Raw genomic sequence first — 27,288 nt, 5'->3', positions numbered from 1 at the left:
CATTAAATTCAACTCGGACGCAGATTACAGAATTCACCCCTGCAGAACACCATCTTGGCATTCTCTAAATTGGACAAGTCCCATTGTAAGATAGGCTATCACAGTGCACATGTCTGCATAGGAGAACATATGCAGGACAAAATATTCCGTAGTTTGTTATTCCGAGGACGGCACCGGGGGCACACGGGCTTGTTTGCCTTTGCTGGGAGAGGAGATTGGATTGGGGGTTTAAATGAATCGCTGGCGCACCACGTTTATAGGTTTCATTAACTTTTAATGAGTTGGGTGTCCTTCGCTGTGATTGGCTGGCAAAGCTCTTGCCTTCACTTCCTGGAACTGGAGCTGAGGGGGAAGTGAGGAGATGTTGGCGTCCATGTTATGGCCATGTGCTGCCCGAATGTGCCACACTGGGTGGAAATGGGTCAGAAGAGGGGATATAACGTGGTACTATTCCAAAGCAGAAGCCCGCAGATATCCATCAGCACTGGCAACCGCTGAATCTAAAACCTGGAGGTATCGAGGTCTCGAGGGGAATAAAGAAAAACCTTGGCAGATCAATCACAGCCAAGCAGGCATCCCTTTACCACAGCTGACTGACATATCGTTTTATGGCCGTTTTGCCAACAAGGTTTGATCTCAAAGACAGACATGAGACCCACTGGGAAATGCCTGTGGAATTACCAAAGAGGAGCATGCGTGCGTGCATGCATGCACACAAATGTTTTCAGCAGTCAACTCGAGCAATACTTCATATTTTCAGCATCTTTCTGCCTGGTTGATCACACATCTATTATCTTGCATGGAAGGGGGTGTTTCTGTACGCTTTATGTTTCTCCTTGAGAAGCTAATCCCCTCCTCCAGTGTGCGGCTGAGCCTCACTCCAGCACTCCCGAGAAACAAAGGCCTGTCCTGTCATCTCCATTTTATCTCCATCACAGTGACATCAAATGGAAAGTTTACATTATCTCCATCACTTTTGATTCCCTTTAGAGGCCTCGATTGGTTTGCTGAGGTGGGGACCAGCTTCTCTTCCATTTGCATGATGACAGAGCTGCAATACTTTACAAGGATAAACACTGACCATCCATCCACTTCCAGGCGTATAAAGGCAGCGGGGTAGTGAGAGGCACCCTGTCCTGGCCTGAATGGATCGCCTTTAGGTCAGTGCACGTCCCACCAGCTGCTGCCTCACACCACTCAATGGGCATTGTTAGTGGAGCTCTCTCTCCCTCCCTCTCTCTCTCTCTCTATCTCTCTCTCTCTCTCTCTCTCTCTCCCTCTCTCAGGACATGAAGGAGTCCTACACTGGAATGTCACATAGTCGTGTCAGAATTGTGCGGACACATCACAGTCAGCGGCCGCATTCTCACCCTGTCCATCCTGCCATCTCTGTTGAACACACACAGACACACACACCTCTTCTTTCCATCATAACAGAACCTCAAACTGACCTCCATACATCCAGCCACATGTATCAGTTATTGTGAGACTTTTCAGCATTTTAAGATAACAGTGTCTTCATAATGACAGCAAGTGAACAGGAACCGTTAAAAATCTACTTTTTGGTTCAGAAAAAAAGGCCCATCAAATTTAGTATGAACAAAAGCTGTAATCGAGGAGTATGCATGGCTTTTGTACACATCTGTAAATCCCTCATTATACCCTGGAAAGATATTTCAGAAGAACAAACTTCATGTTTCTACACTTTGTTGAAGATTTTTTTAAACATCCTCATTGCACAACAGCTACAAATCAATTAAGATATGTATTGTTTTAATAAAAGCATTATTTATATGCATAATTTGCAAATGTTGAATTAAATTATTATTATTTTTAATTGGCTGTAAAGGCCACTATAGTTAAACAGTTTATTACAAGCTTTTGCCAGGAGCCCAGATTAATCTATCCGGTGATAAAGCTACAATGTTTTAACAATTCTATTATTTTAATTTTCTTATTATAAATAGAATAACACTCTTAGAGATTGAAGCTGAATAACTAAACCCAGGCTGTGCATTTGAGGCCTGTTTGAAGCCCAAATTAACAATAAAAAAATAATTCTATTGCAATGAACACATATTTTGCCCAATGAGTAATTGTAATTTACTTTGTATTGTATTTCAATTAAATAATGTATCTATAAATACAAAAAAAAATCATTACCATGACTGCATAAAAGTATGCAAATATATTTATATTTTAACAACCATAACTAAAAGTGTTCAGTGTATAATGTGATAACAGCATTTAGAATAAATTTTGCTGTTTGAGTTACAAATTATCTAAAATAAAAATAAAAAAGATGTTCCATTTTATTTAGTGTACAAGCTGCCTTAAACTTTATTTTCACGTTTGGATCCTAAATTCCAAATAAGCCAATTACCAATAATAATGAATAATAGTAGCAGGATAATAAAACAGCAGTTACAATAAAATAATAATTAATAATTCTGGTCAAGTGAACAGACATTTATATTTCCAATAGGCCTATTTTCATCCATGGCTTAAATTATTTCCTTAACATCCATTTAAGTTTGATCTAATAATGCAGTAATATAATAATCTGTCGTATTGTTTTTCCCCCCTATACTTTTCGGGGAAAATATCTAATATTAATAAGCATATTAATTCCTCGGCAGTGGATCCGTGCGGAGGAAGCTGCAGCCACATACGGAGGCTGGCTGGCGGCTGGATGGTGGCCGGCCGGAGGGGCTGCCGGGGCGTCACACCGGGACAGGCCGCCTGCTGAGAAACCATGGGTGGCTTTGAGTTTTGACTTTGTGGTCCCTTTAATATAGTGAGGGACGCAGTTTGCCTTGCTAAGATATGGGATTAGGAGTATTTCTGCTGAAAGAGGAGTTAAGTCGGGCTAGTGTGGACGGTCCCTCCCCTGCAAAAGGCTGAGACAGAATTACAGCTTGTTGGACCGGTGTCCCGCCGTCGCCATGGAGACAGATCTACTTGGGTGTTCCAGTCCGCGAGCTGCAGAGTGGAGCCTATAGGTGCGGCAGGCGCCCTGCTGCATATATAACCCTAAATAACTCCACACAGCCTCATCACATTAATTACTCTGCGATTTTCATATAATATTTCTGACATTTTTATGTATATAATGCTTCGTATTTAATGCGTAAAATAGCTGTCTGAATCCCAGTGCCCTGCTATATTAAGCTGACGCCCATGGGTGGATGCGCATATGGCTTATATGTACTGAGTCATTCAGTGAAATAGAGGCCCAAACTCGTCTAGGCATTAAAATGCATCGCTGTAGGGGAAATGTCTCACTCGGAAATCTCTGCTACAATTACATGCTATTTAAAAACTTGACAGGAGGCTGTAGTTTACACTAGTCTGGTGTTTAAATTTGCACAATTCATTGTCATGGAGAAATGCATCCTATTTATATACTACTTGAATAAATGCATGATTTTTGAGGAGAATAAGCAGCAGTCAGAGCAACTGAAAAACGTGCGTCTGATCGCTTTGTGTTTATGTGGGAAAGGAGCGGTTATTTTCAGGCCTTAATCAAGAAACATGCAAATAGGAGCAAAAGAAAATCAGGTTAGCGGAGGATCAACAGGCTGCACCATCCTTTTATTCAGTTGCTATAACAACAGATGTGTGTGATGAAGGTGCAGAGGTATCTGTCCTCCCTCATGGACGAAGTTAGGAGATGGGAAGGTGCAGAGCTGTGGCCCCGGTACAGATTGAGGTTGGTTACCTTTGAACCGGCAAAGCTCCAAAAGGCCATTCCCATCTGAGCGCGCACAGAGGGCTTGACTCGGGTTACCACAGGACCGTCCGGATACAACTGTTTAATTTATCTAAAGAACAACTTCTCCACAGCTAGCGTTTTGGACATTATTTTATAATAACAAAAATAATTGCAGAGATATTATTATGATGATTATTAATAGGATATTATTATTATTTTGCTATGTATTTTGTTTGATAAATTACGATTAAAATTGTTAGAATGGTCAATAAGGATCGCTATTAGACCTATTTTTAACATGTAAAATACGCTATAAATTTACGATTACTGAACAAGAAAAATATATATTACTCACATTTTTAAAATAGTAATGAATGCAATATTAAATCACGAGCAGTTTTTTCAAATATAGGCCTATTTGATATGATGATAATAGGCTATGCTTTGAGGAAGAAAAAAAACAATAAATCAAAATCGATTTGTAAACATTGCTATAATATAATAAAATAAAATATACAAGCAGGGTCAGTGCTGCAGCAGAAGACGCTTTCATGACATCAGTGAAGCAAAAATGATCAAACTCAACACCCAATTAAGTGTCATATTTCTCTGAGCTCCGCTATTTTCACCTGTTTCCGGTGTAAAATCAATATAGATTTTCCAGAATAAAATCATATTTTTTTAAATAGATCTACTCATATAATTCTGTTTTAATAAATCACCAGAACTCAAAACAAGTGGAATTACCTCCTCTTCTTTTTTCGCTTTTAAAGTTACATTTTAAAAGCGAATAAATCACCTCTTATGGTGACTTTTATTTTTGTGCAGTGCAGCAGATCTCTCTCCATCACGCACCTCAAGGACACAGAAACTTGAAGCAGCCTGCAGATCCCCTCAGCCTCTGCACCACCCTGTCGTCAAATCCAATACGTCTCCTTTCTCATGAATTTAGGATATCACCACCACCACCACCACCTCCACCTCCACTACCCTGCAACCCCCCACCCCACCCCCCTTCTCATGCATGTCCGTAAAACCAAACCAGCTCTCCCTCCTTGTTGAGAAATAAAGATATATTTCATAGAGAATAAAAAAAAGCTTCATACCTGTGCCGGTGCTTGTTGTTGGCACGCCACACAGGAGCCCATTGTAGAAGCTTCGCCTTGTGCCTTCTGCAAAGGGCTCCAGACATCACGGCATTTATTTGAGCTCAAACTCTGTCACTGTTGACTTTAGCACAAAGCAAAGATTTCACTGCCCCGCTAGTTAAAAAAAATGATTATTTTACAGAGATATCGATCAGTGTGCTATAAAAAAAATCAGCTTAGCATTATATGTCTAAAATGAATAGAACGAAATTTAATGTCTGTGTAAATTTACAGAGCAGAGCGTCCTATTCAAAGTTTACACTTGTGCAATTTGGTTTGTGTGTGTACTCTTCCTATATGTGGGCATAGCCTCCACTCTATTGTTTACTGCCTTTGTTTATTCGCAGATCACGCTGTTTAAAGTACGATCTGTAAAGAGGGTCTGGAGAATAAACGCACACTTTAGGCCCCTACGTGTTCAGAAGGCGAAGGGGTGTCATTTGGTTATAAGGGGAGCACAAATTTCCCCCCTGGCCTTGGATTTGAGCTGAGCAAGAGGGAAGAGGGCGTGATGGAGAGGAGGAGGAGGAGGTGGATGGGGGGGTCCGATTCATTTGGAGGACAACTAGCCTATCTTATCTAACAAGAGGGGAGGGTCACACTACTTTAAAATAGGGAGTAGACAATGGAGCCCCAGATTGTGAGGAGAGAAGTTAGAGCATCACATTCAGGAGGCTCTGTTCCCAAATCAGCCCCCTTTTCCACCAACTATTCTACTGCTCCACAGGGAGGCTGTTTTATGTGACAATGACACTTAATCTTATTCACTCATCTAAACTTTGCAGTGTGTGTGTGTGTGTGTGTGTGTGTGTGTGTGTGTGTGTGTGTGTGTGTTTGACTGACAGTGCTAGGTGAATCATAATGTCTCATTGCATGTGTGGGAATTTAAATATCTGATTTTATGCACAACTCTTCCTACACACTTCTTCTTCCTCCTCCATCTCTGTTTTTATGGGGATGAAATTGTAGCATGCGGGCATGTTTTTGGATTGATTGCATGATTTTAAATGTCTGCAGGAAACATTTTTACTTGCAGCATATTTGTGTTTTATTCCCTGCTTTCTTATTTCAAAAATGATTCTCTGTATGGGCCTTCTTATCCTCACTTTAGTGCCAAAATAATACAAAGTGGCTGATGTGTGTTGGATAAACTTTTTTCCTCATAAATATCTCGATTTGCGTTTTGGATTAATAAGCATATGTCTGTTCTGTTTACATTTTCTTAATGACAGCTTGAGAGCATTGTTGTCATTGTTGTCCAGCAAAACTGTTAATCCCTGCTGAAAAGATGCGCCTTATTATAAAAGCACATGGATAAGAATATGTTTTTATATTTAAAAAAAAAAGTTAAGCACATTGTATGCACTTATATGGAATTAGTTTGTATTATTATGCATGTCATAAATGACTAATATTCGATCTAAGTAAAAACATTTTTTTTTTTTTACAAATTTTAGTTTTTAAACAATTATGAATTATTTACAATGTGTATTTTAGGTGATCTAATTACAATGTATATTTTTATGTAAAAATATTTTATTAAATTAGGCTATGTGAAATATTTTTTCATACATTTTATATAGTTATATTCGTTTGTATTAATGTAACCTTAATTCACCCTCAACAGCAATTCAATTGCTGAAATCGTTGCACATAATAGTGGAGATGCTTGTTGCCTATAATAATTAGGCTATATATTAATAATTATAATAGGGAATAATAAAGGTCCAACACGTCATATTCCGAAAACAAAACCAATAACACTTTAATATAGATTCTGTTCTTGTCACTACAAGAATACACATATACAAGCCATAAATAGGAATTACACAAATGATTGAAGAAATCCTGCGAGGCATTTAAATTCATGTAGGAATCCAGTGATGCAGATGGAGGCTATTTTACAGCAACTTGTTGTTTTGTCTTTGGGGTCCATTCCTGAAGCCGACTTCTGAACAGATCTCGTCACATTATCATTACTTTTAATTATTATTATTATCAACATCCTCTCTCAAAATAATTAGCCTACTAACAAACTCGACAACTAAAACGGTGGGAAACGTCAAAAATATCTGAAATACATATTGTACACAAACTCTATATTTTTTTGTTTTTTTACAAATGTACAAATTGAAGAGGGAGAAAGTCCACATTAGATGGTTTATGAGGAGTTCATGATCGGCCTGGAATAGACGCCTTGGTAGTAAGTCGTGTCAGGTATGGATGAAGCATCCAGACCGGCTTTCCCCGCCATGGAGCCCATGGAAAGAGCCCCGGCCATGGGGGAGCCGTACCCGGAGTAATGCATCACCTGCTCGTATGTCTTTAGGTCCATTTTGTGATGCTGCTGCTCCGAGGACATGAGGTTATTTATGGAGAAGGGGTGGTTGAAGGAGTAGTGGTGCTCCGGCTTCAGGTGCGCTTCGTGCGCAAGCACCGAGTGATGCTGGGACATGAGGTGCTGCTGCCCCTGCGACACCGGGGAGGGGGCGGCGTGCTCCGGGCTCAGCGCCTGGCTCGTCTTCATGTCTGACAGGGACCTTTTATGCTCGCTGGAGGAAGAGTTGGAGTGCGGGGACTCGTTGCCGTTGCAGCTCTCCGAGCTGCTGTTGGAGGAGCCTCCGTCTCCACCTTTGCGGCCGCTATCCTTCATGTTGGACTTCTTGTCGCATTTGAAGCGCTTCTGCCTCCTCAGGTAGCAGCCGTTCTCGAACATGTTCCCGGAGTCCGGGTGGAGAGTCCAAAAGGAGCCCTTCCCGGGTTTATCCGGGGACCTGGGCACTTTGAGGAAACAGTCATTGAAGGACAAAGAGTGGCGGATGGAGTTCTGCCAGCGCTGCTGGTTCTGTCTGTAAAAAGGGAACAGGTCCATTATCCACTGGTAGATCTCAGCCAGTGTCAGCATCTTACTGGGAGACTGCTGGATCGCCATGGTGATGAGGGAAATGTAGGAGTACGGGGGTTTGGCGTGCGTGTAGCTCCTGCGGTACGTCTTGGGGTCTCTGGACCTGTTGATGTTAGACTGTCCGTATATGGGGCTCATGGCGTTCATGTTGGTGTAGGATGTGAGCGCGTTCATAGACGCGGGCTGCGCCGTCATGGGGCTCATGCTGGGGCTCAGGGCTGCGCTCATGGCCGTCATGCCTGCGCCCATGCCGTTCATGGCTCCGGTGCCCGGTGACATGCCGGTCATGGAGGGGCTCATGCCCGTGTTGACGTACGACATGTTCATGGAGTTGGCCGTCATGTTGGCAGTGGTGCCCATGCCGGACATGCTCATGTAGGTATTCATAGAGTTCATTCCCAGGCCCGTGTTCATGTTGCCAACGGAGGTGTAACACTGTGAGTGAGGGGAAAGAGAGTCAGTTTCATCTGGCACAAATCGAAGAATTAAAAACAGCTGAAATGACCAACTTCACACATTATTTTTCTTTAAGCTTTAAAAATCACACTGATTGTATTTATTTAAAATAACATAACGCTTATTTTTAATACGCACTGGTGCGTAAAGTGGAAATTTGCATTATTACTTCCGCGTAAAATATCAATTTAAAATCCCAGCAGCATATATTTAACAATGCATTTAATACCACTGCTATTGCAAGTAAATTAACCTAAATAATCCGCTTAATAGCAAAATGTGAGGTGAACACCTAATATCACTGCGCTCACACACAAAATAGCGACTGCAACGTAAATATTTGAATCTGTCTCCCCCCAAAAAACCAAACAGCTCAGGTGTTTGTTGAGTGGAAACATGACAAAAAAATAATCTGATTTTAGTAAAGATAACGTATATGAAATTATAATCCGAGTGAAAAGTAAGTCCCCCCTCCCTACATGTCAAGCAACTTTGTTAGGATAGTGCGCTGCGTGGAGATGGGGGAGGATTTGGAGGCGCCTCAAGTCAATATTTGATCACAAAGTTAATATTATCTCAGGGCTAATATTGAGTTGTATAAAATGGGATTGGCTTTAGACGGGAAAAAAATATATATTTAAGGTACCCACCTCGGGCTCTCCGTAGTAGGTGCTCCAGTCGGTGTGTTCGTGTCCTTCCATTTTAACTGCTCCGAGCATCATGGAGGACTTTTACAAAGCGTCTCCCAGCAGGGGAAAAGCCAAAAAGTCTCTCTAATAGCAGGTGACTGGGGACCACTGGGTGTATTTGGGTCGCTGGTGTGTCCCCCCTTCGTCAAAGGACTGGCGTTGATGTGTGTCTTTATGGAGCCAGCCGTGAAATGCGTCTGTCAGTGACTGGAGTTCAAATGACGCTCCGTGCTGCCTGTTAACGCTGTGATATAGCTCTGTGCGCTAGGCAAGCCTCCAATCCCTACTTCTACGCCTTGGGCCCTATTTGAATAATCTCCTCGCACCTAGGCGTGAGACTCCTCAAGCCCCCCCTCCTCCTCCACCCCAATTGTAGTACACCTGCACTGAGTGAAAAGAACAGTTTCTGATGAAAAGCTTCATTATAAACTAATCTTATTGTATTTTGGCTGAAGGAAGGAAAAAAAAGAAGAGCTATAAAAGGAATGTTTGGCACTGTTGTCTGGTGTGCTTTTCATTACGCACATCCTCCACTTCAGCTCAAATCATAAAGCATTTTTATTGTTGCGTTCAAGGAATTTATAACCATAACTTATATATTATAAGTGTTTAGCATTTTACACTCACAACACTTAAAACATTTCTGAATAAAAGCTTGATCTATCAGAATGCGTTTAGCCAAATACACTTATAATATTGCAGAATATTTTGAGGGTTGTGTTGCTGTATAATTCTAGACACATTATGGGTTATTCAAAGAATAACATTTTGTTTTTTCATACGCTTGTTTTTAACCTGCAGAGAATATTCTTATATCTGATGTGGGGCTGTATTAAAACATGTGCACATGCATTTAAATTATTTTAACTCCTTTTGATGAAAATTGTTAATATGAGTGAAAATAAAAGCCATTTTATCACTGTTCACTTATCACCCAGCTGTTTAATAACCATGCTCTAATAAAAACCTGCTTATTTTTACATCGTTGTCACTATTAAAGTTTTTTCAAAATTATTTCACTATTATTTTTGCAAAAAAATTGACATTATATTCTGCTTTACTACCCTGGATGACTGAATTATTGTTTCCAAATGTTTTAATTAGTGTTGAATATGCCAGGCATAGCTTCAGAGCGCCCTCTCTCGGTGGTTGCCTCCAACTGGCTCTGCTGTCTGTGGCACATAAAGCAGCCTCATTCTTTAAAATATCTGAAAAACATTTTAAAAATCTATGCAATTTGTGCAAATTTTCTTTGAGTTTTTGACTCTTAAAAGTATGTCTAAAATATGCCAAACTATAACAAACACGTGTAGTGGCGTCTATTAAACCTCAAACTCTTTTTTATTTGCTAAATTGAATTTACATCTTAAATGAATCCTAATTATGTCAATCCAGCGTTTGCACAACGGCATCGGTATATTAATTTTGATCATATTGGTTTTCGTGGCACCATTTTCAAAATAAAAGTTCACCTATGCTGTTATTATACTTCACGGTGTGACACGGAGCAGCCCCGGGCTGCGGAGGCCCTTTAATTCTCGCAGCCTGTACAGTATTTGTATGACACAAACATCAAGGTGAGGCTGCCGGCCGATGCCAGCCACGTGTCAGTAGTGGTACATCTATTTGACTGCATATTTACGCAAGAGCATAACTATCAGTATAGAGAGCCATTAGTAAAGGCGAGTAAACCTGTCGTGTTGACGAGGGACTAACAGAGTCTGCTTAACTTGGAAATGAGATCATGAGAAAAAGCTGTGTGTGTTTGAGGATTGGGGATTTCACCGGAGAGAGCTGGAGATGGTCAGACCTGCGCTCTCTCGGCTTACCTCAGTCAACACACGCTCTTTACATTATTTTGTTTTCTGCATAATTAAAAATGACAACACTTTCATAACGATATAACCGTTAAATAACCATGTCATATTTATTTATATATTATTTATATAATACAGGCTTTTTATGGGCACATATTTAGAAGTGGTAAAGTGTATTGTAGGCCCATGTTTGGATCTTTATATAAAACATCTATAAACATTCATTCATGAATAATGCATACAAGTCCATATTCTTTAAAATATTTCTGTTGCACAAAATTTACATGTTCATCTATGGCAGAAAGACAGTAGTAGTTAAACTTGTGATGTTTTTCAATGTCAAAACAAAAAAGAAATCAGGACAGTTTTTTTTACTCAAATGTGTAAAATCCCAGCCTCTCCCGTTTACTTGAACTAACCTTGTGCCTATGACTAAAATCAATGGGCTTGAAACAGTCATGCAGTTATTCCAAAATGACAAGACACCAAATCCTCAGTATTCTAAAATGGTCCTTGACCTGAGTGACATTATGTTCCTGAATGAGACATGTTGCTAATTCCACAGTTAATCATCAACATGTCACAGTCCTCTCACATGGCTGAAGGTCACATTTTGGATTTGGTCAAAAACAAAACCTTAAGCCAGGCCTTATGCTGCAGCTCTATCACACTATTTTGTATATATTCGTTATTTAATGTTCTAGTCTAATACACTCATTGTCCCTTTATCACAATATATATGTATTTATTTATTTCAAATAGAGTATTAGAAAGTTGGGCAATGTCTCTGCTGGGCTGAAGGGGGACATCAATCAGAGTGAGCTTTACAATAGCTGCAGCTCTAGAGACGTAGCTCATACAGACAAATGAATCGGTTCAAAATAAAATTAAGATATCAGAATTGTAGACCATCACAAGTTAGTATTACACATTGTATTTAATTGTTTCTCCATCTGTGACTGCAATTACAACATGCCAGTATATTATGCAATTTCATCGTCACCAAAGCAACAAAAAACATCAAATGTTCTGCTTCTTGCAACAGTGGTGGTGCAGCTCAAAGTAAAGCTTTAATTCATTGAGCCTTTTTTGGTTTTATGTAGAATTAAAAAAATAATGCCACAAATCCAACTTTGCTATATCACACCCAGATGTAACAATTACACATCTAGGCCTGTTATTGAATGGTGAAATATTAATGTTGCACTTCCCCAAATGGCACATATTTACATTACAATGAAATGTAAATGGATTAGGAAACATTTATGTATTGAATATGAGGAAAATACTTTTTTAGCCTTTTGTATTTAATATACAGGGTTTTTTATGCATGTTGCACAGTAAAATCCTCTCATAATTGTATTATGGTCATATTATAGTGTAACCCTTTCCATTATGTCTGTAGAAAATTAGCTGCTGGCTAATAATAAGGTGCAGACCATGTAAAGCTATGTTCAAATATAGACATTCATTAGTTTCTGTTCATCCTCTGTTTTATTTCATTAAAATTCCATTTGTGTCAGCCACATGCAATACTGTATGTGAGCTTAAAATATGTTTTTTTAATATGTCAGCACCTAAATTGGAGCATTGTAGGTTTAAATGTTGCTCCATTTATTGTTGATCATTCTGTTCCCAGCTCACGCTTTCACCCCCCCTGAGCACACTTTGGAAATGAGAATTTACTTTCTCTCACAAGGATGAGTCACAAAAAATAAACCTAAAGTAGCACACTGTGTTCTTGTAAAGTTGACATGTACCCAGGCCAGCGGTGTGCCCTGCACATCTCCTCTGTCAAGGCTAGTTTTGCCATTTTGTCAATCAATTAGCCTCCATGATGATCGGCGTTACATTTCACACATTTAGGTGTCATTCCTTTACTGGTTATGACAAGGGCAAACACTAAACGCTGAAAGTTTAATGAGTCAGTTAAAGAAGTGAAAGCACAAACACCTGTGAGGCTCTAAAGTGACACCACAAAGCTGATTTCTGGTGCAGATGCTGTTGGGTGCAGGGCAGGGGGATGCTCCACGGTCTGTGAGAGGAAGGCGGACCTCTTTGAGCATTCCTTCAAACACCCAGGAGTTGTTGGCAAGAATGTGTTAACTTTAAGTTTCAACTTTCAAAGTGGGTTTTTTTTTCCAGCTGAAACTGAAGGATTCACTTCAGAATGTCACTTTTTTTGTCTCTTTGTATCCCCCCGAGTGCACCAAGTTACACAAAACAGCACAGGGCAAAGGGTTAAGCATGTAATTCATCAAAATAAAATTAATAAACGAGAGAGTCTTCCTCTCAGAAAGTGCTGGAAAAAAATGTTTGCTGCCAACTTGCCTGTGGTGACAGTAAACATTCCAGAGCCGGGCTGGAGTTTGGACTTGCCATTATCTGCCACAGCTGTGACAACGCCTGTTGGCCGCAGGTTTGTGGCTGGCCACACTGTGTTTACCTGGAAATGAATCTGAAAAGCGGCCGGACTGGGAAGGCACACAAGCCAGCTAAATAAAAACTGAGAGTGGTCATTGCAATGAGATGCAGTGTGGGAGGGAGTCCAAAGTTATTGCACTGGCCCCCATTGGGTCAGGGCGCAAACACAGGCGTAAACGCACTAAGGATATCCTCAAATACGCACCTTTTGATATTGAAAGGAATGTGGTGAGGAATGCCATTCGATATGTTTTATGTTGACTGTATCCAGGGCACTGCAGATTCAATACTTCTCTCTTGTCATGGTAAAGGAGCCTGTGTTGACCGCTGCCCTTCATTTATCAGACAAGGTGACAGTTTATCTATTAGACCACAGGAGGAGAGTGAGAACAGTGGGATCCCAAGAGATGCACGGATCAGATGACACTAAACAATGCATGTGCACCAAATCAGAGTCTCTCAGAGCTCAGATTGTTGCAATGTAGAGTTAAGAACAAATCTAGGTACCACTTTCTGATAGGACACACTTTCTAAAGGAATTGCGTTGTGGCTAATCCTTATTAGTGACTAATAAGTCATTTGGCTAATTCTTTATAGATCACTTTTAAGCATTATAAGACTAGCTTTTTAAAATGTCTGCAGACTATATGGATCAAATGTCTTTATCAACAACTTACTAACATGTAGAGGTGCAAACCTGATGACTAAGTGAGTGTTTATTAATGAATTACTAACATTTATAACTACATTCGTACCAGATTGAAAGGATAAACACAGACAAAATTGGGTTTTGTGCAACACCTTTAATGGCTTAGAGTGACCAATAATGATTTATAAACCATTAATGAATCATTTAGTTGCAATTTATACACATTTTATAAAATTATAAATATAGAAAATGAAGAAAAAAGGGCGATTTCATGCATTTTAAAAGACACTTCAAAGCAAAATGGTGTGCTGATTGATTTTGAAGAAATACAACAAAACAACACTTTTGGGCCCAATACTGACCCCTGTGGGACTCCACATGTAATATCCATTTATGTTGACTTATGTTCATCCATCTTTACAAATGTTGCTTGTTTCTTAGATAGTTCCAAGCCAAGACAGCATAATCCATTTGACACCATATATTTCCAGTTGAGTAATATATCATGATCAATGGTATTAAAGGTTTTTGTAATCTATAAATGCTCCCACTGCATATATTCTTCGCCTATACAATTAGTTATTTCTTCTACTAATTCAGTAAGTGCCAAAGTTTTTTTCTGTTTGCAAATATGTTTGTTCTAAATCCATTGTTTATTTTTATGAAGAGTTTTCCCAATATCTCTTTACATAATAATTAGTTATATTGGTTGTAGTTAATTATTAATATATATCTTCCAGACCTAAGAAAACTAAGATGCTTAATTGAGTGAGTTAATACAAAATAAAAACCCTACACTTCATGTGGACTGTCATATATTTTTTTATAAATCTTATATACCCCCTTCACTCTGACACAGATGTGCTCACATGCCATGGTTCCTTGTAATGTCTGAACTTTCCAAGCAATGTGCGTGGGATGTGTATTGGAACCAAAAGATTTAATATCACCAAATCAGCACATTGTTATTCATTAGTGGACCAACTGCAGAGTCAATACACATTTAATCACAGACTGAAGGCAATTAAAACAGGAGGGGGGCCAGTAGTGCTATGTTAATTAAAGTGCCAGGCTCCCATGGGAAGCTCTGTGTCTAAATATCACTACAATCAAGCCTGTGCCATAATCCATGATGAGCTATTGCCGTTCACACTCGGCTGTCAGATCCACGTCAGCGTGGACGAGAGGGCAAACCTGGCCTTCTGATTAAAAAGTTGTGTATCTGTAATGGTCTTTCTAATCCTAACTGACTCGTGGGACACAGTCTTCTTTTGATCACCACGACGGCTGCAACCGTTTCTCACAGACCTCTTGAGAAAACATGCACACACACATCTCAGCTCTACATCTGAGAGAGGCTTTTGGTCCATTTCCTTTTTCCATCAGTCAGGCAGTCGGTGAGCGAGGGTCATATCTGCTGCTGTCTTATCTGTATTCCAGGCTGATGGGGAAATTCAAGTTTGGGATTACCTCTGACTGCTGACCCGAACCCATCTCAGACAACCGGCCTGCCATGTGCTTTCATTATCCTCATGCTTCAAAGCACCATACATCAGAATCTCACACTCTCTTGAGCAGGAAGTGGAATATCTATAACAAAAATCCCTTTGCTGTGTTTTGTATGCATGAGGGTAGAAATTAAAAGCTGATAGTGGAGAATGTATATCAGGTCTGCATTACAGCAGAGCCTGTATCTTCTCCCTGCTACCAGGCAGTTGTCTCCTTCCTGTATGGACTGAAGGCCCATCCATATGCAGATGGCTAATTTGTAGTGTTTACAGAGGAGCAAAGAGGGGGCCGACAACTCATGAAGAGGGCTGAAAAGAGGCTGCCTACGTGTCACCCCAGGAGCCTGGTGGTAAAGCCTGCCCTACCAGAGCAACAACATAAGTGTTCAATCTGTGTTTGCTTACCCGTGGACACCGATGGCTGAGTTCTGGCCTGGGGCCCATAAATTGTGCCTTTTTTTTACAGGCCCTGACAGCTAACAGGCTATTGGGAACAGGGGCCCAATGACACAGCCACTCAACAGATTAGCACCTCATCAGCCTCCTGCAGCTTCGAACAAATACGCTCCCTGCCTCCTTTAAGACACAATAGGGCCGCCGCCGCTAAACAGCCCCCCGCCAAGAGAGCCCCCACCCTTCTCCAGCCACAAAACTTCCTGGTCTGGTCTTTCTCCGGGAGCCACAGCTGCATCAAGGGGTCCTTCCCCAGTCCCCGAGCCCACCCCGACCCCAATTGGCAAGATGTGTGTATTTCAGGTGAGCAAATATTGCCACTTGCCTGAGAGTTCAATGGCCGGCCCTTTTAAAGGGGGGTTGCGTATTGCGCCTGCATGCTTTGCAACAGGGGTACATGTGGCCTCACACAGCAACCAGGTCCATAGGACGGGTCAGGGGAATTCTCCAGGCACAGCTGGAGTCAGCAAATCAAACATACCTATATAGCTCATCTGCATTTTCCCAGACTAGGAAACCATTTCCAGCTTTCATTTCCTCTGCTCTTACAACAAAGGAGCGTCTAGATGTCCTTACAAGCCACCACACACACACACAGCTTTGACCTTTTTATTTTCCTGCAATACACTAAAACTCTGGCATGATTACCTTCACTATTGTTTTATCAACGTTTGCTAAAAAAATCCCTGCAACTGCCAACTGACTTCCATGATTCATTAGGTAATAGGTAAACATGCAGGACATTGAAAGTTGGTCTTGTCAACCATGTGCCATGTTTTTGGACACCATTGTCTCCAATACACACATGCTTAAAGCATGGGCAGATTAGACAATAGACCTGTGGTACAGACCTCACCACCTCTTCGACATAGGAGGCACAGACTTAAAAGTTGTTTTTGTGTCTTATTATAGTGATTTTGGCTCTTTGAGGTCATTTTTTTGTCCCGGTGTGGACATTTTGTGTCTTTTTGAGGTCGTTTTTGTCTCTCTGTGGTTGTTTTTCCACATTTTGTAGTCTTTCTTTGTGCCTTTAAAGTTGTTTTGTGTTTCCTTTTGGTCATTTTGAGTCTCTTCCTGGTCAGTATGTGTCTCTCACAGTGACTAGTTGAAGTCCAGGGAGGCCCCAGACTCTTTGAACCGTTAAGTAATCAATCTATGACCTAAATGAATGCAACAGCAGAGGTCATTTTTACCTTGGCTGCAAGTCTTAATGTGAAAAGAACAAATAGGGACAATACATCATGTGCTGTGAGATTGTATTCGAGATTAGAAAGTCTTGGAGGTTTTGCCCTTCATCAAGGATACAGGAAGCAAAAGTAAAACAATCTGGCTTCTGTGTGGGTTATAGTCAGTTACAGGCAGAGCGCTGAAGTATCACATCCAACACTGTATTCCAGCAATACAACCAGGGAAGTGTAAAGTAGTTAAGACAAATATTTCCCTGCATATTCATAGCACACGTAGACAGATTTCTCTCTCCTCGATGACCCTCCTTTCTTTCCTTGTTTTTAAGTCATCCATGATGTGATATGTCATACCTCTTCATTAAAGGAAACAAAGAATTTTACCACTGTCTATACTTTCCATGCCTGATTGGACTAAATGACAAATAAGGTGACATGAATATCACTGATTGGCCCAAAGGAAAGTGTTATTTTTGAGAAGAAATATAAGATTATAGTTGTGTTGAATTGATGTTTTCTCATTATAGGAATTCATTACTGTATAATATATAAAAAACATCCCACTCAGCTGGAGGGCGATAGTCATCCATTGTTTTTATTTTCTTACCTTGTTTTTTTACTAAAGCTTTAGCAACTCATATAGTAATTTCACAGTACAATTTCATGGCATGGAGGGGCTTATCTGTTGGCTAAATTTGTATTCCATTATAAGCAAACATAAAAGCAGTGTGGGGGGATTCAGATTGGTTACTGCATTAGTATGGTGTTGGCAGGGTTTCATCTTTTAATAAATTTGTTTTTGGAGTCTCAGAGAGTATGTTGTCCTTTCCATCTGATACATTTCCCATACCTTCTCAGTCCACATATTATATGTCGGGGGATCAGGTTTTAACCACTTAATTGTGATACATTTAACTGCTAAACATTTGTAGAAAGTATTTTTTAGCCTGATCCTCAAAGCCCACATATGTATTTGTTACTTTAGTATTGGACACTTTCTGTATCTTGAGAAAAACTTCAGTAATTAGACAATTCTTTATTTCAGTCACTATTTACTGACAATGTAGTGTAATAGCATGCTGTATATATGAAAGACAGCTTGAAAGTCATCAAGTTAATCAGTATTATTTGCTGCTCATGGCTGAGAGGCAGCATCGTGTGGATTAAAGGCCACCAGCTGAATGTCACACCAACAAGTTCCTCCCAGCTGCAGAGTACAGGGCCAGCTTAGGTAAAGGCTACAGGCCCGTGGCTGCAGCCGGCTGTGTATTGGGTCGGAAGATCATGTGTCAGTGCCGAGGACCACCTTGACAGATGTGTGGGTAGCCGTGTCCTGGGAGGCCTTCTCTGCCATCATAGTGAAATGGAACTGGCCCAGAAAGCAAACAAGATCTCTCCCCATCTCCCCCCCTCTCCAGCCCAGACCAACCTTGTCTGGGTGATGGGTTTTTCTGTTGTTCTGTTTGTTTGCTTGTTTGGTCTGGAGCCCATGGATACCCAGCATGGAGTAGAGAGGAGAAGCGGAGGAATGGAGGACGTAGAGGAGAGGTATAGAGAGGTGTGGGGCGGGGAGGGGGGGGGCGAGGATGCGCGACACACAGACCTCCCCTTGAGGTGACGAGAGACCTGCCGAGAAGCTACCAGGCAAAGCTGCTCGACAAATATACACAGACCCCAGGATCAGGAGCAACAAGGACAGATCGCTGTCTCTGATCCTTCAACAGATGTTATTTCTGACACACATCTGACAGCACAGACTCCAGTCATGTAAATTCTATAAGGATCAGAGTTCACTCTAAAGGAGATTTCTCTGGCTGTATCCGTATGTGATGCATTGAACAGTTGTGTGTGACTGCTCAGATTTGAAATATTGTAGAGAATAGTGCACATACTTGACACTCTATATGTAAAAAATGAATCTTTATCCATTTTAAGAAAACCGAATGCAGAGGTTTCCATGTGACTGTGACTATTCCACTCAATTGACTGAATTAACCTACAGAGAGTGACACCTTCTGGTAGTAAAGAGAACTGCTTCTACAATACACATGGCAGTGATCCTGTACTGTCCCCATGTGACATTATATGAGTTAATACATCTGTACAACAAACATGAGCCCCTATATCACTCATGTGCTTCCTTTCTGGTAATGTACACTCATAATATCATTAACTATACATTTGCCAGTGGTGGAACACCAGATCCCTTAATTACATAAATGCTTGAAAAATAATAATAGTGGAGCAATTTTACAGTGTGGTATAAGTACTTTTTCTTAAGCAGCATTTTACTGTTGTCAAGCTAGGGCTCATTTTAACTACTTTATATACTGTTATGTGGTCTTATTTATACTAATTTATATGTGTAATAATTTTAAATTGATCATGTTTTTCATGTTAACTCTTGACCTGAAAAGGACCTTAAGCTTTCAGCTAAATGTAGTGGCGTAAAAAGTACAATATTTGCCTGGTCATTTTGAGTCTTTTCCTGGTTCTTACATTTTTTTTAAGTGACAGCAAGTGGGGCCCCTGACACTTTTGGCCCCTAGGCATGTGTCTGGAAGCCCTGTTCAGCAATATACATCCATGGAGGTCATAGTTAAAGGTCATGTTGGAACTGTACTGTACATATTTAGGGGTGTTTACATTTTTTTAGTTTCATGAATGACATGAGAAGGGAAAAAATAGGATTATTTCTCAATATAATGGAGTCCAATACGAGACAAACACCTCTATGACAGTTTAAAGAGCATAAAGGTAGATTTTATGGCAGTGCACTTATATTGGATGTTATACTGTACAGGGGTACCTAATAAAGTGGACACTGAATGTATATCTACATGGAAATGCATGGCTGACTGAAACTTCTACACCTCTACCAGCCAGAGGAGGGAGACATTTCACTTTATTTCCCCAGAAAAATCACCGCAGCTGCAGCTTTTTCCACCATGAATCCTCAAATTTGACAAACATGAGCTACGCTAAAATATGTGGTATGTTGCAGGGGGGTCATTTGGTTTTTCTTTGTGTGAGTACCAACTCGGTGAACTCTTAACAGTGCTGTTGAATTTGTGCCTGTTTGGTCTATAAACGTCTCCCCCACAGAGGTTAATGGGGTCATCTGGCCTGCAAAGAGGATCCACATCTTGAACACATTCAGACTAGCAGATGCAGGAGAGCAGTATTGAGTATCATTTAGAGGGGAAAAAAAGAGTATCTTCAGCCTCTCATCAGTGGCTATTAGATGATAGCATTGAAATAATGCTAGCCATGATTGCTAACAGTGGTCAGCCGGTATCTACAGTGAAGATTGGTGGAGGAATCAAGGCACTTCAAAGATTTTGGTAAATTAACGACAGCTGCATATTCTCTGTAATTCGCGGCGAGCTGTACCTTCAAACAATAGTCCCATTCTCAAGTACAGTGCAGGAATAAGGCATTTTATTCATACGGCTTGAGCCGAGCACACGTTTGATACTGGAAGGGATTCTATGATAGCGATTTCAAAGTCTTCCACAAACCCCCACTTCACCGCCACCCTCTTTAACTATGTCATTACTCCCTTGTGGTGAGCGACTGGCTCTTCAAACTGCTCTGTGTGGTGCAACAATCACATCCAGCTGCCGAGAATGGGATCTGACATGCGAAACCACTACACACACACGCTCGCTCTCTCACTCACACATCATGATGCAACATATACAAAACTATAATCCAGGGCTGCTTATGCACACTGACTGAGGCGCTGAAATTGTTCGTAAAAAGTCAGGAAAAAAAAGACATTTAGAGTTTGAAGAAAACTTTTTCGTTCTCTGTTGAGAAGTTGGGTTTTTATTCAATTGGTATGTACTGAAATATACAAAACACTGACACCTGCCAATCCAGCGGCAACACAGACAGAAGGAGGACAACAGGAAACAGGAACGTACTCCCAAAACACACCAACAGAGCAAACTACAAAACTGTAGTACAATAAACTCCCATGTGAACCAAATTTTAAGTATACCTACTTACGGCTTTGTCCACTGTCTATGTAGACAAAAGGGCTGTTGAAATGGTCCAGACAACAAAATAAACACAGACACCAAAATTTTGTTCTATGTAAAACCTCAGTTGGCCGCCTCTGGCGATGCAACACTTCAGACACCTAAAACACATATTCCAGAATTGGAGTGCTTAAAAAGTCACATTCAAGAATACTGCAAAAGTACAGAAAAAGATACACAGAAACATGATGCTCTAACATGGAGTCCATGCTGTTTTAGCCTCATGTTGAACAGAAAAAAATGGCTCCATTATTGCATTTACTGACAATTCAGTGACTCATAAAAATCCATGTAAATTTAGTCAAATGGAATTAATGAACATATTTGGTCAGGGTCGGTTGTCCCCAGGGGAAAGTGGATCAAACTTGCACACTATTAGCAGCCACTTACACAACATACTTGTATGACACGTTGGTTGAAAATACCTGTTCAGGTTTATTAAAATAAATGGAGACAAAGCAGGCAATAGTGTGCCAGTTGCATCAACTTTCCTCTGATGATCTCTGGTTTTAACTTTGCACCTACACTGGACACTTGCAAAAAAATCTCTAGCAGCGAATAGTGTTTCTATTCAATTGCTATGTTCAATGGTAATATAGTGCAAAAATCTACCACAATTACAAAATACATTAAAAACATACAAATATATGTGATAGTTCCAGTTTCATGCCAAAGGACAGTCTCACAAACAGTTGGGAAATGAGAAGAAAATTCTCAGACTGTAAATCCCTTGTGAAAAGTGCCCTTTACTCCTGGGGTAAGCTCTCTCTTTCCGATCTCTCACATAAAGAACAGAGTCATATTATTACTTAGTTATCCAAAATCTTGTGTACAATAACTAAACTATTGAGTTCACCTTGTTTTGGTTTGTGGTTGTTCTTAAAAGTGAACCAAACTTTGATTTAATCCATGGAATGTTTTGATATCGTGCAAACAGAAGATGAACTCTTCTCTCCTGACAGTTTCTTAATGCGTCTCTGTGGCACGCATCTCCACCTGCATACTGCCTGTAGCAGCGCATCATGCTACAAATTCTGTCGGGTTTTTCCCACTTTAAAGCCTCTGGAGAGTGATTCTCCGCCGGATTGGCTTCTCTCTGTTTCCACAACAAACAGTTCTGGAGAGAAATTCCGAAGCTCCCAAAGCTCCATGAAAAAAGTCCCTTGTCCTTTTTTAATACATGTGGTGTAGTAAGCCCCCCGTGCCACTAGGGGTCCTCTTCCATGTCGTCCAGGTTGGGAGCCATGATGAAGTGTTTGGGGTAAACAAGACTGTGCTCGTCCGCGTACTCCTCCCAGCGCGCGTCGTCGCTTTCATGGGTGATGTAGCGCTCGCCTCGCCGCGTCTCAAACTCCCTGAGGTCCAACCATGTCTGATAGTCCTGAAAGGGAAAGAGACAGGAGCTTTAAATAAGTCCAGTACTTCATCCTCTTTAGTGAGGAGACATTACTCACAAAATGTGATTTAATTCCTTAGAATTCTAAGCTTTCATGCTCAGTTTCTAATCCTTAAATTTACAAGCTTTCAGCAAAGTCATTATGTATTATACTCATTGGTTGAATGTAACTAAGTACATTTACTCAAGTACTGTATGTACTTAAGTACAATTTTGAGGTTCCTGCATTCTATTTTTAAGTAGTTCTATACTTCTACTCCACTACATTTTGAAGCAAATATTGTACTTTTTACTCCACTGCATTTAGCTGCCAGCTTTAGTTGCTTTCAGGACTGTAAAATGCTGCTTACATAAATGCATCAATAATAATAATCCAATAATATATTTGGAATAAATATAACACTCTAAGTGAGGCCATTCTGCATAACGCCTACTTTTACTTTTGATGAAACTCACTCTGAGAGAGAGACTGCGATTTGAGTTAAATGGTTAAAAAAAGACGGTAATATGTCACCTGTAACCAGGGATGGCTGAGACACTTGTCCACGCTGTACCTCTTCCTCATCTTGACTTGGAGAAGATTGTTGATCAGATCTGTGGCTGTGAGGGAAACAGATAGCATGCAGAGTGTATTAATACAGTGAACTTAAAAGATGTATTACATATTTAAGAATGTGACTTTTACAGAAACAAGAAGCCCTGTCCTCAGTTTTCTTACTTCGTTATCTCTTTCACACTATGTGAGGGGGAGTTGCAGCTGGGGAGGTTTGACAGTGACTCATCTCTACCGCATACAAACACAAGTCTGAGCAAAGTTCAGATGACCCAGACGTGTAGGTGGGGAGGACAGCTCTGAGGCTACATGTCTGAGTAAAGATTTGACGCTGAGCTACAGGTGAAACCAGGACACCGAGTATTTACAAGAGTGAAGGACAAACTCACTAACTGCCACATTAGATTTAGCATTTGTGAATTCTGGCTGGAAGGGAATAAACAAACCACTTGTTTTATGTCTTCTTACCCTCTGCAGAGATGTCCTTCCAGGGCGTGGGGGGATACATGAAGGCAGCGTTCCGGATCTGGTCGTTAATGTCCTCGTCCTCATTAAAAGGGAAAGTCCCGCTCAAGCTGACGTACACGATGACTCCCACTGACCACATGTCTAAGGAGCGGTTGTAGCCTTTACTGCGCAGCACCTCTGGAGCCAGGTAAGCCGGAGTGCCAACCACAGACCGCCGGAACGACTTCTCGCCAATGATACGGGCAAAGCCAAAGTCACACAGCTTTACCTGCGAGAAGACAGAAAAATCATGTTATTGCATCAACATTAGGGATGAGCATTTGGAAGAAACCTGCCCACTCCAGCATCTATAACGTTAACGATCAATTAATCGATTAATCGCTATGTTTTTATACATACTAGAGTATGTATAAAAACATGCATACATGGGCAAAATAAAAGGTATATATATATATATATATATGTACAGTACTTTGCAAAAGCCTGTTTTGATAACGGACGCTTTTATTTTGAAAGGATGGAAAGAGACTTGATCCTGTCGATCGAAAAACGAACTCAAGTGAGATTAAACTGTATAGATAACATAAAGGAGTTCAATGTTTTATGTTTTAGCACCCCCCGGAGAGGCATGAGGTTAGTTTTCACAGTAATCTTGCATATTTAAATGTGTTTTGTGTTTAAATAAGTTTTAGATAAAATTAAACCTAGTAATTCATGCTAGCAAGGTTTGATACAGTAAGCTAGTTTTGCTCCAATTAATACTCTTGTAATTACGTGTGTTCTATCATTGTTATTGCAACTGTCAGTTTCCAAACTGTAGCTTTATCCAACTTAATTCTCAGCTCATTGGCTTATTGATGTACGGCCGCAGAACTGAACGCTCGGCCGTGTTTCAGTTCAGTGATACTGATACTCAGTCAGAGATCAAATAAAAAAATACACAGATCGATAAAATTCCACGTGATCGACCAAATTTGTCACAACCATTAATCGATCATTGATTAATTATTCCCATCCCTAATCCACATGCATGTAACATCAACATCAACATAAAAGATGTCTTTTTTAATGTTACCTGAGGAAAAGGCTCTGCTGAGGCCAGCAGTACATTCTCAGGTTTCAAGTCACAGTGAACAATGTTTTTGAAGTGCAGATGTCTCAACGCCACCAGGATCTGTTGCAAGCAAAAGCACAAAAATAAATCCATATGACAACAATATAAACTTCAGCATCTAAATGTTTTAATGCATGGAGTGTGTGGTATAAACAATGTTTGTATAATCTAAACAGGAGAATCTCTGATGCTGCCACATGGAAAAATAACAGCAGTATAAGCATACAAATGCCCTTAAATACTTCCATCCTGACCGGTACCTTCGTATAAAGACACATGATCTCATCTCATCATCCCATCTATATTCACGAGGCCTGGCGTAAGCTAGAGCTGCACGCATGTCTGCCTATGGCCCCGTACCAAAACCACAGTGCGCCTGGCTCCCCTATCCTGACCCTGACTTTGACAGAAGTCCTCCCCGGCCACATCAGAGCCAGGCCCGCCGCAGCTAATGGAGCCATCGTTAATGGCCCCGCTCCTGTTTGGAACCGGGGATCGGCGGAGGCCCAGGGGCCTGCTGCTCTTCTAATCACGCCACAAAGCAAACCGGTGCACTGCAGGCTGTAATCCACGGCCTCCTCCATGCAGGCCATGCAGACCATTCTCGTAAACAATTCCCCCCAATCAGCTCACCACAAGAATAAACAAGCTGTGGAGCTGGAATAGAGGCTTAGAGGGCCGACACACCCCCAAAAACAGAAGGGAGGACAGGGAGAGAGGGGAAAAGAGGGAAAGTGTGATTTTTTGCAACACATACCTGTGTAACTAAGAACTTGGTGATCCGTTCAGGCAGTTTGCTCTTCTCGCTGGACAGAATCATCTCCAGCATGTCGCCATGCAGCTTCTCCATCACAACAAACACCCGCTCCGGTGTCTCAAACATACACTCCAAGTTGACGATACCTGGGTGATGCAGATTCTGAAGAAAAGCACAAAATACATTAAGGCTTATCTAACATGCTATTTAGTATGTTAGATTTTTAAGTATGTCTAAAACCTTACTATGAAACCAATAGGTGAATTGAATTATATTTATATTTCCAGTGAAATATTACAGTATGCAAACACTGGACACTACGCCAGCATAAAGAACCCACAATGCAATTCGGTGGTGACAATAATCATCATATCTTATCAACAGTGGACAGCAACAATGCATAATTTCTTAATTTTACAGTACTTTTGTTGTCTTTTTCTATTTGAAACCACTTTTCATTTTATTTCTCAATGTTTCATTTGTATATGTGTTTCAGAGGTTCTCTTTTGATACAATGTACGTTCACTGAGTTTGAAATAAGGAACGTTTTTAAAATAGACAGCAACCAACAAGATACAGGATTTGCATTTCCTAACAGCTGAAGTACACCAACGTGAAGCAAAAACAAGAACTGGCAAGTGTTATGGTTATGCATGGTTATGGCAAGGAGGAAGTTTATTTACACAAATGTATGTTGAACTATGAGTATGTAGTGCATAGGCAAGGCCTCTCATACTGACAGTACATGCTATTGTTTGATTTCATTGATGGAGTTACCTGTAATATGGCCACCTCATTCCTCAGCTGGCTCTCCTGCTTGGTAGGAAATCTCATCTTGTCAATAACCTTGATGGCCACATCTCTACCGCTCTTTCTGTGTTTGCCTAAAATATTATGGGACATGGTCAAATAAATAATAAGGAAGAGCTTTATTATATAACATGTAAGTGATATCAAAAGCAAAACATACCTCCATACACGATGCCAAACTGGCCGGATCCCAGGACCTCATCGGAGAATATTTGGTACACTGAAGCGATATCCTATACAGAGATAATTTGCATTGTTACTGTTACATCATCAAAAGCCCAGAAAAAAACATGCTGCTCTTCCAAAATGTTTTCTGGTATTGCCAAACATTTAACTTTCACTCAATGCAGAAGTGGAACTGAGACAAAACTCCCTTGACCAAAAATATGGGTCAGCAGCTTCCCCATTCGTGCAGCATGAAAGCTTCCACTGGAGGTTTTTGTACAGAAACAGTCGGATACAATTTCTGATATGACCACAACAGATACTTTAATAGCACATGAATGCATGCATGTACAGGCGGTGCGGGGAAATTGTGCAACAGGATTGCTAAGAAAAAAGAAGCTCCCTCTCACCACATTCTCCTGGACTTGGCAGTTAGACACAGATATGCTGATGGCCAGCTCTTCTGGAGAGGAAAACACATCATGTTAATTGTAGTCAGAGACGCATTGCTCAAATAGTAGTCCTTTTTTTTCACCACTTTCAAGCTTATCGCAGCTGCACGCAATAAGTCACAGCCTCATATAATGAAGCATTTTATTACACAATAAATTGGCTATAAAATTGATCTGGGAAGCTATGTGTGACTGAATGGTGCAAGTATGCAATGCATTTCATAACTGGGAATTTAAACAGCCGCAGGGGCTAATTCTGCATATTAGCCAATGACTACAAAAGCCAGACATAAAAGCTAGTAGAAAATATGATGTTGACACCAGTATTATCAGTTTATTATAAATACTTAATGAATAAATTAATACAGATTGATGGGGAGGGATCACTGTTAATCCTGTCTTTGTTCTAAGGACCAAGCTGCTCTGACCTTAAAGAACCTGAAACAGTGAGCGAGGCTCAGTTTCTACACAGTCACTCTTTGTCACTTCTGTCATCTCTAAACATGACTTGCTATGCAGCCTCACTTCCTTTAGCCCACAAGACAATAACACAGGTAGCCAGCCTTAGCTTTCAATAGG

The 27,288-nt window shown here is 40.6% G+C and overlaps 2 protein-coding genes across 3 annotated transcripts in view; both read right to left on the bottom strand.

Moving 5' to 3' along the window:
• Window positions 1-6,609: 6,609 nt before the first annotated feature.
• foxa2 (forkhead box A2) lies at window positions 6,610-9,173 on the bottom strand. Its single transcript, XM_059353425.1, has 2 exons — window positions 8,875-9,173; window positions 6,610-8,203 (listed from the first exon to the last, which is right to left on the bottom strand). The coding sequence occupies exons 1-2, from the start codon at window positions 8,944-8,946 to the stop codon at window positions 7,025-7,027; spliced, it is 1,251 nt and encodes a 416-aa protein (XP_059209408.1). The 5' UTR covers window positions 8,947-9,173; the 3' UTR covers window positions 6,610-7,024.
• Window positions 9,174-20,778: 11,605 nt separating this feature from the next.
• Window positions 20,779-27,288, bottom strand: part of prkd3 (protein kinase D3) — a 44,832-nt gene continuing 38,322 nt past the window's right edge. The window contains exons 12-19 of one of the 2 annotated variants that reach the window (XM_059353758.1): window positions 26,668-26,720; window positions 26,253-26,325; window positions 26,060-26,166; window positions 25,283-25,444; window positions 24,487-24,585; window positions 23,412-23,679; window positions 22,905-22,990; window positions 20,779-22,375 (exon numbers count right to left, since the gene is read on the bottom strand). In XM_059353758.1, the coding sequence (XP_059209741.1) occupies window positions 22,202-22,375; window positions 22,905-22,990; window positions 23,412-23,679; window positions 24,487-24,585; window positions 25,283-25,444; window positions 26,060-26,166; window positions 26,253-26,325; window positions 26,668-26,720 (1,022 nt within the window). In that variant the 3' untranslated portion in view covers window positions 20,779-22,201. The remainder of the gene's footprint in view (window positions 22,376-22,904; window positions 22,991-23,411; window positions 23,680-24,486; window positions 24,586-25,282; window positions 25,445-26,059; window positions 26,167-26,252; window positions 26,326-26,667; window positions 26,721-27,288) is intronic. The other variant, XM_059353760.1, reaches the window with a different exon arrangement.

The sequence above is a fragment of the Centropristis striata genome, chromosome 16 (genome assembly GCF_030273125.1).
Source record: "Centropristis striata isolate RG_2023a ecotype Rhode Island chromosome 16, C.striata_1.0, whole genome shotgun sequence".
Lineage (NCBI taxonomy): Eukaryota > Metazoa > Chordata > Actinopteri > Perciformes > Serranidae > Centropristis > Centropristis striata.
The sequence above is the reverse complement of the archived record's forward strand: the minus strand, read 5'-3'. Positions and strand labels throughout refer to the sequence as shown.